Source organism: Sinocyclocheilus grahami, unplaced genomic scaffold (genome assembly GCF_001515645.1).
Source record: "Sinocyclocheilus grahami isolate Dianchi unplaced genomic scaffold, SAMN03320097.WGS_v1.1 scaffold635.1, whole genome shotgun sequence".
NCBI classification, from domain to species: domain Eukaryota; kingdom Metazoa; phylum Chordata; class Actinopteri; order Cypriniformes; family Cyprinidae; genus Sinocyclocheilus; species Sinocyclocheilus grahami.
In genome coordinates this window covers 435,644-447,204 of record NW_015505814.1, presented here as the reverse complement: position 1 = coordinate 447,204, position 11,561 = coordinate 435,644, and the positions used below count along the sequence as shown (strand labels likewise).

At 39.4% G+C, this 11,561-nt stretch overlaps 1 protein-coding gene across 1 annotated transcript in view; it reads left to right on the top strand.

Annotated features, from left to right (window-relative positions):
- LOC107558193 (sorbin and SH3 domain-containing protein 2) overlaps positions 1–11,561 on the top strand; it is a 63,759-nt gene that overhangs the window by 47,723 nt on the left and 4,475 nt on the right. Inside the window, exons 15-25 of the mRNA XM_016241814.1 lie at positions 134–180; positions 840–1,015; positions 1,485–3,167; positions 4,239–4,300; positions 4,491–4,588; positions 5,638–5,752; positions 5,842–5,970; positions 6,087–6,257; positions 6,370–7,233; positions 10,691–10,728; positions 10,828–10,934. Coding sequence (XP_016097300.1) covers positions 134–180; positions 840–1,015; positions 1,485–3,167; positions 4,239–4,300; positions 4,491–4,588; positions 5,638–5,752; positions 5,842–5,970; positions 6,087–6,257; positions 6,370–7,233; positions 10,691–10,728; positions 10,828–10,934 — 3,490 coding nt within the window. The remainder of the gene's footprint in view (positions 1–133; positions 181–839; positions 1,016–1,484; positions 3,168–4,238; positions 4,301–4,490; positions 4,589–5,637; positions 5,753–5,841; positions 5,971–6,086; positions 6,258–6,369; positions 7,234–10,690; positions 10,729–10,827; positions 10,935–11,561) is intronic.

Genomic DNA, 11,561 nt, shown 5'->3' with positions numbered 1-11,561 from the left:
GGGCCCCGCCGGGGGGGCGCGGCTGTGGGGGGGGGGGGGGGGGGGGGGTTTGATTGCGGCACAGCACGGGAGTGTTACACTTCTTTGTTCCCATGGTTCTCACTCTTCTCTTTTGTTGTCTGCTTTCTTTCAGTCATCCCTCTATCTCTTGCCTTCGGAACGACCTGACGGGCCTTCAAGGTAAGCTTCCCTTTCATTCTAATACCAGCTTTTCTCACTCAGGCTCTTTAATTTCCCAGAGAGATGCCTATTGGATATCCATTGGAGGATAGAACCTGAGCATCCTCAGTCTAATTGTAATTTACTCATGTTTTAAAAGCTCTGCCAGCGTTTATTTTTGTCACTGTGTGTATATGAATTTGACATCCCATACTTGAGCATTAAGTGTTGTATGTACCTCCTACTCTCAGATCATCTTTAGCTTAATGCCACTTGCTATTCATATGGAGTCTTTAGAGTAAAGGATATGAGAAACCTTATTTAGGACTGTTTAATGTGTAGAAGACCCTGCAATCAGAGTGTCACGGTCAGTATATGTACCAGAGTATATCGTCCACTAGCTGAGCCATTCTGGGTGCTGTTTCCATTTTCCAAAATGGCATAAATGGCTTAGTTGTTTGTACACTGTTTTTTACAAAAGCATTAAAATTGCATAGCTATTCCCTTAATTATGTATTTTTAGGCCTAAAATGTTGTTAAATTATTTTGTTGTAATCTTGTTTGCACAAATAATATGTTAAAGTGTAATGTTCTATCAATTTATTCAGTAATTTTATAGAACTTTAAAGTCAAAAATAATGTTTTGCTTTGGTTATTTTATTATTTTTTGGGATTCTTAGTTCTGCAAGTGACTACAAGAAAAGGCGAAAGTCGGAACCATCTGTCACTCAAGCCAACACAGGAAGTGAGCAGAATGCCAGTCAAGTATTTTCCCACCCACTGGACACTAATAAAGCACAGACACTGAAGAAGCCCACCATACGTTCCTCCCCCTGCTCACCATCCAGACCCAAAGGTAATTTCAGACAGTCGCACAACTACAAATGCTAACAGAAGGTGTTAGACTGGTCAAATGTTGCTGAAGACGTTTCGATTATGCATCAATACCTAATGGCATATTACATTAGTGCTGCATTATTCTGTGCAGAGGAACTGTTGGATTTGTTCTGTCACCATTGTATCTGTATGTAGTGTTTGATTTGTGCCAGAAACCGAAACAACTCACTTCTCTTGTTCCATCATTAGATGGTCACATTTGTGGTTAGACTTACTCCTAGCAAAATGTTAATTTGTGTATAAGATCATAATTATGTGAGTCTGCATGTTGTCCCCTTTCTGTTATAAATTTACTGACACATTCTGACTTTGTCACATTTACTGATACTGTTTTCTCTCGCTTTGTCATTTTCTGTCAGCTGAGCTCACTAACCAGCTTTCCTGTCTCCTCTTTGCCATGCTGCATTGGATGTTATTTTAATTCACAGCTGGAGATGCTAGTGAGTCACTCTCCTCCTGTATGAGCTCTCCAGGTATGGAGCGCCCTTCCTCTCGTCTCTCCTCAGACTCCCTCACTATCTCCACACCAACCTGGCGTGGCTCCAAGCGCTCCATCTGCTTCAAGAACGGTTGGCAGACAGGCCGACATGAAGCTGCAGAGACTTGGAGTAGTGTTGACGATGAATCTGTTGTGACTCCTTCATCACCACGGCTCAAATCACGTAGCTGTGATGATTTGTTGTCTGATGGACATGGTGCTAGTAATGGCGGGAGAGCATCCACTTCTGTGACTACCACTCGCTCTGAAAGTGCAGGTTCATTGCTCGAAGAAGACGCTCCACAGACGCCTCAAGTAAAAAGTCTTACCTCATCTCCCAGGGGGCGCCGACATCACCGCCGTAAGATGCCACATGATACTCCAGGTTTCCTTCAGCTCTATAAGAAAATGCACCACATAGACCGTGAGCAGCTGTTGCCCTCAGAGGTGATTCGTTCTGTTCGTGCACGGATCCTTGAGCTGGAACGGCTACAGCAGCAACAGAGGCACAACCTCCATGGTTGGGCACCTTTCGGTAATGAGGTACCTCAACACATGGTCCCAAACCTTATATCAGAATATGAACAGCTCATCCAGAAATCAAAGTCAATGCCAGACCTTGGTGACGAAAATGCTCCTTCGGGCACCACCACACCAGGGTCCTCAAGGGCCAGCAGCTGTCCCAAACGACGCTTTTCTGTGGAATCCCTTTTAGAGGAAGAGGATCCTCCAGAAAGGGTTCGAAGTCCCCCTGAGGGACAGCCAAAACCGGGACCAGACAGCAGTAGCCTGGTGCCAGTTCATGGGAAGAACCAGAGGCATCAAGACTACTCGGACAGTGAGCAGGACGCCTGTGCCTCCGAAATGAGCGACATCCACATAGAAGGATCTTCACTGTGTAGCGAAAGTGACCTGGATCATTGCTCATTTACCTCATCGGAGAGCTTTTACGGTTCTGGGCAACATCACCATCATGGACACCATCACCATGGACACCGTTACCATCGCCACCATCACGTGCACCAGAGTGTCGGTCAGAGTCAAGGTTACCAACACCGCCACCTCATCAGCTCATGTAAGGGTCGCTGTCCAGCATCCTATACACGATTCACCACCATGCTAAAACATGAGCGACAACAAGAAAGGGCTCGGCAGGATTCCCACCCTGCCTCTACATCTCCGCTAGCCCAGCAGTCACCCAGTGAGTCAGGCCTTTCCAAACTGGCCTTCCTGGTCAGCCCTGTGCCTTTCCGCCGGAAACGAGGCTCCCCGCCAACCCAACGACGACATTGCAGAAGCAGTCGGCCAAAATCCAAAACTGCAATTTATGAGGCTTTAGATGCCGCTTTGCAGGACATTTATGACCACATAAGGGCAGAAAAGGGGCAGGGACCAGCAAGGATGCCAGATGATAGCATATTGCAGCGATTATTGCAGGAGTTGATACCAGACGTGCCCAAGCGTAGCTCCTCCTTGCGGGCTCAGAGAGGGTCCGTCTCACCCTCCTCGCCCCACGTCCACCAGCCTTATCATGGAGCCCACCAATGTGCCTCCTACCAGCAGCAACACCACCATGCAGATGCCTCCAACAACAACCAGCATAATGCTAATGCTAATGTGCACTGCTATTCAGGTGCAGCTACACTAGTTCTCTAGAGTTTTTGTTTTGTATCGTTATTGCAAAATCCTCACGTCATTACCTCAAACGTTCCCTAGCGAAAACATGCAAGCGCTTTCACTTCTTTTCCACCTAATCAGCATGCTTTATTAGCATGGCACCTAGTGTCCTACTTGAATGTATTAGATCTTTGGGAGATCTTACTATTTAGAGTCCTATATTCATATATTGAAACAGAAAGTTTGAACCAGACATATAGAAGGAATCAACACAGTTTGTTTGGGATATTCTCATTCAGGAAAGTATTTGATTGGACAAAAATCTGTTTTCAATATATATATATATATATATATATATATATATATATATATATATATATATATATATATATATATTTTTTAGCGCTTAGAGTTAACTTTAATGCTAACACAAAAACTCCAATTATGAGTACATGGGGGATGTTTTTCTTTATGCCAGTTTCATAACTGCATTCCATGCTGTTTATTTGCAATGATACAAGTGTGCAAAAGAAGTATTAGCAGTCCATGTTGCAATTAGTGTCCGTCTGGTATTTATGCATGATGTGTTTTACTAAGCTGAATTTTTCCTTTTGATTTTGTGCCCTTGCCGTTGTTTTTTTTTCACTTGCTGATGTATGAAATAATGTTATAAAGCCACTCATTTGCTTTCTATTTATGTCTGTTTTGAATGTTATTTTTTATTAAATACAGCGTTTTGTGATTTTATATACAATGTAAGATTCAGTGTATTCACTTTTTATTAGGCTACGGTCGTAATTACTTTTGAGTTTGCAATAAAATGTCTTTTATTTATAAACTGTGTGTATATATATATATATATATATATATGGGTCCTTTTTATGTCAATTGCATGCCATTTTTATGTCATACTGTGTGTATTCGGATCATCCCTTATTTTGTGTTTGACCTGAAATTTGAAATAAATATTTGTACAATTTTTTTAATTGTCTCATTTTCCTTTGGACACCAGCGGAATGCATGTGGTGCCACCATGAACACAATTGTTTTCTTTCTGTTGATATCTTTGACATATGTGTTTCCACAGATCAGGGCTCTGATACAGGACGTCTCACACCACAAAACAGAAGACCCACGCCAGAAAGGGAGGTAAAAATGCTGCTCTGCTCATATCTATTTTTCATGAACTAGTTTTCATTTAATTAGAACAATGTTTTGAAACCCTCAGGGAAAGCATCATTGATTAGTGAATAAGTGTAAAGAAATCTTAAATCCTGAATCCTTATTCCACTCTGCCATAAATTACCCATAACTGATGGTGTTTTTGCTTGCTTTGTAGGTCTCCTCTAAGCAGATGACCTATCTTATATTGTCTTCTCTCCTCCATCAGAAACAGTCTGCCAGGGCTATTTATGATTTTAAAGCTCAGTCTGCCAAGTGAGTATATATAAAACTCTGAGAGACTCTGTCTGGCGCATGCTAATAACATCACAGCATCTCACTGAATTTGAATCTGCAAGGTGCTGTGTCAGCTTTTTGTTTGTGAAAGTGTTTAATTTTACTCTTGTCTAGCCATTCAAAGCTTTTTTTTATTATTGTTTTGCATTTTCTTATGTCAAATTGGCCTCTGCATCAGCAATTGAGCTGTGAGCTGTCGTTGCATGAAAGTGTCAGCTTGCATGAAAAGCCATGCTAATAAAACCATTAAAGAATTTCAAGGCCCATGAATTTCAGCCTGAAATTTGCATATCACCAAATTCATTGGGTAATACATTAGAAAAATGCATTGTTGTAATTAGCAAATATTTAATAAATAAGTGTTTGCAATGCCTGAAGAAGGTCTTAGACCAAAATGCTCTTATTTGTGACCCTGGACCACAAAACCAGTCTTAAGTCGCTGGGGTATATTTGTAGCAATAGCCAAAAATACACTGAATGTGTCAATTATAAATTTTTCTTTTATGCCAAAAATCATTAGGATATTAAGTAAAGATCATGTTCCATAAATATATTTAGTAAATTCCCTACTGTAAATATATCAACTTAATTTTTGATTAGTAATATGCATTGCTAAGAACTTTATTTGGACAACTTTAAAGGCGATTTTCTCAATATTTAGATTTTTTTTGCACCCTCAGATTCCAGATTTTCAAATAGTTGTATCTTGGCCAAACATTATCCTATCATAACAAACCATACATCAATGGAAAGCTTATTTATTAGATGGTGTATAAATCTCAATTTCAAAAAATTGACCCTTATGACTGGTTTTGTGGTCCAGGGTCACATTTAATAAAGATTTAAAAGCTACAACAGTGTACAGGACTATTGGTGAATATTTTCATCTCTGGTTGCATCAGTAGAAAAAGTAGAAATGTGACCGCTACAGAAGGTAGATTCAGGTGCGTCACTGGTATGAATGTTCTTTTTACTGTGTATGTAATGCATGTTTATGGTCACATATGCATGTTTACTGCACATTGCAGGGAACTCTCTTTTAAGAAAGGTGATGCTGTCAACATCATCAGACAAATTGACAGTAACTGGTACGAGGGGGAACACAGAGGACGGATTGGAATTTTCCCCATCTCTTATGTCGAGGTCAGTGTTAAAATAACCTATTTACAGTAGTTAAACCAAACACTGACACACACTTAATCACATTCCCTCTGGCTTTCTCTCTCCTTCAGAAGGTCGCATCTCCAGAGCGGAGGCAGCCTGTCAGGCCTCCTCCTCCAGCTCAGGTTCGAGAGATTGGAGAGGCCATAGCACGATACAATTTCAATGCTGACACTAACGTGGAGCTTTCTCTTAGAAAGGCAAGTGTAAAGCCCTATATCACACCCTGCCATCTCTCGAGCTCTATGATATACACTTGTTAACTCAACCCACCCTGAATCATGTATTTAAAGCATGCATGTTTTTGCTGCTGTAGGGGGAGCGAGTGATCCTTCTAAGGAAGGTGGATCAGAATTGGTATGAAGGAAAGGTTCCTGGCTCAAACAAGCAGGGCATTTTCCCTGTGTCCTATGTCGATGTGATCAAGGGCTCTCCTTCCAAGAGCCCCAGTCACCAAGGAGACACGCACACATATAAGGCACATAAGGTAAGTCTTTAGCGCCCGTTTTAGACCATCACACCAACAAAGTCTGTTCTACAGACCTTATTTAATCCAGTAAGTTTAAAAACCTTCCTGCTTTCTTTTTCCCTTGCTTAAGTACAATACAGAGCCCTCCCATTTGCAATGTCTTGATTCTGCCACTGGGACACACTTTCAAACAGTCACTAGTGAATGGCTGTCCCTCACATTAGGAGTTTCCACCACTTACCCATCTTCCTGTGGCAGTCCAGTCCCACCCACCCCTCCTCCATTACCCATCAATCTACACTACACAGGCCCCCAATCCCCTGCTTCACTTGTGCAAAGGTTCACCCCGCCACAAAACCTTTTCCCTTTTGTGGATGCAAAAGAATGCTCCCCTTTTCCTAGCCAAAGACCAATCACTTCAGAGTCCTCAAATATTTCCCTTTCTTCCCATGAACGTCTCTACAGAGATAAACTGACAGCAATAGATGAACCAGATACATTAATTCCAGTGAAACAGATCACAGACCATAATCAAGAGCTGTTAAGAATGGAACAAAAGAGTCATGATGGTATAAAGCTCTTAAAAGATATGTATTTAAAGGAGCAAAGCTTGGTACAAAAGTATGACCCATCCAGGCTAATAAATGAACCTGATCCATATGGCGAGCTTATGTCGATGTTTCTGAAAAATCAACTCTATAATGAACTTGAATTCAGATTGGGCAATCGATCAAAAAGCATGGCTAATCAAGAAGCATTACCTAATAAGCCACTGTCCATCAGTCCAAGCCACAAATCAGAAAATACACTGGTTAAGCATCATGATATCCATAAGAAAAAGGCTGAGCTGCTGTCAGTCATTTTGAATAAGAAAACCGAGTTTGACGGTCCAGTAGCTGCTATAAAGTGGGAGGAACTTCCTGAGTTGTACATAAAGGAAGAGGATGATGAAACAAACAACAGATCAGGCTTGGAGACTGTTTCAAAAAAAGAGGTAGAACATGCAATGTGAAAGAAGCATGATAGTCTGGTTGTGTGCAGTGAATAAAAACTCTTAGAACTTTAAGTTTAACACTTTTTTTTTTAATTCTGAAAAGGTTTATTTTGTATATACAAAACATTATTTGCATGTTCAATAACTAAATCAAAGGGGCCATATCAAAAATGTTTGTACTTTTTTTTTATTTTTTTTATTTATTATTTTTTTTCTCTTTGAAGTCCAGATATGTACTGTTATTCAGTTTTCCTGAAACAGGCTGGTTTTGCTACTGAACATTAAAGGCTATATATATATATATATATATATATATATATGTATATTACTGTCATCTGCTGCTTTAAATGCAATGTTTTTATCGTTTATCAGCTGGACAATTTTTTTTATACCTGGACTTCCCTATTCTCATGGAATTAGAATAATAATTAAAAGTTTAGAATTGCTGTTATAGTTATCGTCCTTGGTGTGAACAGGCCTTAAGACTTGCTCATGTAAATGTATTCTGTTATGATTAGCTAACTCATTTGCATGTGAAATAATAACAGTGGTTACTTATGGGTCGCAGGTTTTCTGCTGGATCAAGTATAACTTGGAAAGATTTACGAAGAGGTGTCCAGATCACATTATACCTCAAAAAGGAAAAGTGGGAAAAGGTCTGCTATTAGGAAACAAGATCTTTTACATTTGTTTTCAGGGCAATTAAGCGTATTTTACCCCTCAGTTTCTCTTTACCACTGTGTTTAATAGAGCCTCATTCTCATTACTGTAAAAAGAAGTGAATAAATACATTTTATAATCATCATTACATTATTTGCTGCAGTGCAAATAAAAAATGTTTACATTTTTATAACAATTATTGCAAAACAGTTTTTGCTGTATTACAATACCGTATTATAAGAAGAATTAAAGTCATAATGAGAATCATCAGATTAAAAAATAATGAGATTGACAGTGTGTTGACAATACCATTTTACTAATGCAAAATATGATCCCTTGTTGTGTTTCTGATGGTTTTGGGGTGAATGTGATCTGGACATTTCTTAAGGAGTGTCATCCTTCTTGCATTATCCTTGTTATTTTGCTGTAACAGGATGTGTCACGCTTCTGAATATTAAATGGGCGTTGATATGTAAACATTGATAGTTATATGGTTAGATTTCTGAGCAGAAATATATATAGTCTACCTCAATCCGATTTCAAAAGGTCAAGAAAAATCCTATTTACTATGATATGGCCATTTTAAATAGTATCTGTCACACTAGTTGTGTGTGTTATTTTGACAATCAGGCTTAAAGTTGTGAGTTTCAGCTCTGTCTTTCTCTTTGCCAGGCTGACTCCTCCATCACTCCATCTCTCCCATTCTCCACCTCCCCTATGACTGATTCCTCCCTTACTCTATCTTCCACTAGTTTCTCTCCTCCACACGTTGAATCATCTGCCTCTGCTGTTCACTCTTCTCCAGCATCTGCTTCCAGACCTTCTCCAAGTCCTCCTATTCCTCTTGCTTCGTCTCTTCCTTTGGTGTCCTATTCCTCTTCTGTCCTCCAAACCTCAGTTGTTTCTTCCCCTTCAGACTCTCCTCTCCGCACTCCTCCTCTTTCACCTCCTTTGTCTCCTCCAGACTCCCCAATCCCTCTTCCTCCTCCTCCTTCATCGACTCTCAATATTCTTACTCCTTTGCCTTCTTTCCCTTCTAATTATCAATCATCTCCTTCTCCTCCCTCCTCATTTCCACAACCCCTTCATTCTTCTGTCCTTCCTCAGTTTTCCTCTGCTACTTCCGCTCCTATTCTTTCAAATCCCTCCTCCCAGTCTCCTTCTCATATCTCACCAATCCCTCCTTCATCTCCTATTCCTTCTTTGCATCCTCCTCTTTATTCCTCCTTTCAGCCTCTTTTACCAACTATTCCAGCCTTCCTGTCCTCCTCTCCCTGTCCTCCTCCATCTTCGTCAGAGCACATGCCATCTCCTCCACTCCTCACCTCTCCTCCTCCTCCTCCCTCCTCTGTAGCCGTAGTCTCCACTCAGCCCTCTCCATCCATCCCTCCATCCTCTCCCTCTGTTTCTCCTCTCTCCCCACGTTCACAGCCTCGATCTCCTAAGATCAAGGTAAAAAGAATGAACAAAACAATGGTTTCAGGGTTGCTGTGTGGCGCATGTACATGTGCATCCGTAATGTTTTCGACATTAAACAAACATTAAAATTCAGATAATGTGTGGATATGAACTTGAATGGGGGGGGGGGGGCAAAGGCTTGGGATGAAGTAAAAACATATTAATTTGACACAAATCACAAGAGTTAGAAGCAATGTCTCAAAGGGCTAGTTCACCCCAAAATGAAAATTGTTATTCTTTATACACCCTCATATTGTTCCAAACCCAAAGTAGAAATATCAAGCTGCTCTTGCCACACAGTTCATGCTGACCTGAACATATGCACCACTTTTATGGTCCCTTTATGGTGTTTTCTGTTGCCATGCAAAATATATCACTACAATATCAGCTATCAATTGATTTTAGTTTTTTTTTTTAAATAAATGTACTTATTTATCTGTATTGACTGAAATTGGTTATTTAATTGTGCATGCTCATTTCCTCTAATTTTATATTTAGATTACAAATTAAATTATTTTAATAGCTAATTTCATTTGCGGCATTTAAAATGAGCAATTATCAGCAATTTGGCAGTAATCAGTCATAACATACAGTAAACATAATTACTGATTTATTGGTATCAGACAGAATTTTAATATCTGTTCATCCCTGCCTTTTCTGTCCTTATTATATCTTAACAGCTTGTGGTTACTATAAAAAAAATGTTATTGCAAGATATATGAGTTTTTAGGTTCCTCATTCCATCTTTTTAAATATGGCATGTATCAACAGTGTGAGTGAGAAGGGTGTTTTTTTTTATGCATAACTATATCTCTTGTTGGACTGTACTTATATCCCTAATAATTCAAGACTCTGGAATGACTAAACTGAAATGATAATTAACAATTAATTGTTCGATTAAGGCCAATAATGGGGTTGTAAGATGGAGTTTGTAAGAGAATGCTGATCTCTGATTGCATTTGATTCTTGCAGACAGTTTATAGGCAGGAAGTGGTGGTTGAGGGTAAGCCACCACGTAGCCCCATTTCCACCAGAAGGCGCTGTTTATCTCCCTGTTTATCACCCAGTAGAGCACGAAGGGTAGGATGGAGTGTGCTGTGACACTAGCAGCAGTGCAGACTGGGAAATGTCCTTTCTAATCCCTTTTTTAATTCTCTGGTCACAGAGGTGTCTGGTTTCCTGTCTGTGTGTGTTGTAACACAACAGATCTTCTCTAAGCTCTGCGATGATGATGAAGACTCACAGATTGACATCCTGTGTCTGGATTTGGCATGATATTCTGACACCTTAAAGTGTTTCCTGAACATTATACTGACGCGTTCCTCTCTCTTTCTTTCAGAAAATGATGCAGGATTCTCAGCATTCAGGTGGTGAGCCGTAAGTACATTTTTCAATTTTTAGACACTGTTATTTAGTTTTTTCACTGTCCGACCACAAAGAGCACATTTTAAAAACACTATTTTAATTTTACGTTAGCTTCCAAGCTGTGTATAACTATGTGCCTCGTAATGAGGATGAGCTGGAGCTGAAGGAGGGGGACGTTATTGATGTCATTGAGAAATGTGACGATGGCTGGTTTGTGGGTAAGTCAGAATCAGAATCAGAATAAGCTTTATTGCCAGGTATGTTTACACATACGAGTAATTAGTTTTTGTGACAGAAGCTTCCACAGTGCAACAGAATGACAGTGACAGGACAAAAAACACAGATAAAAATAAAAAAATCGAACAAGTAAATAGGGAATGTTTTTTTTTTTTTTTTTTTTTACGAGATTTACTTATAGAGTACTCAGTATGACTTAATAAATTAAATATATGTACATTACTGTTAAAAAGTTTGGGGTCAGTAAGAATTATAAATTTATTATTTTTATTTATTTATTGAAATTAATGCTGTTATTCAGCAAAGATGTATTAAATTGATTAAAAAAAATTGCAGGTCTTTTTCAAATAAATACTGTTCTTTTGAACTTTCTGTATCATTTTCCACAAGAGTATTAAAGGGGTCCTATTGTGCTTTTTCACTTTTTCAACTTTAGTTAGTCTGTAATGTTGCTGTTTGAGGATAAAAAAAGATCTGCAAAGCTCAAAGTCCACTTCAAAAGGAGATATTTTATTTCACAGAAATCACTTTTCAAAAACTACAACGAATGACTCGTTTGGACTACAACGCATATTTTCCGGGATTTGTGATATCACAAATACTGACGA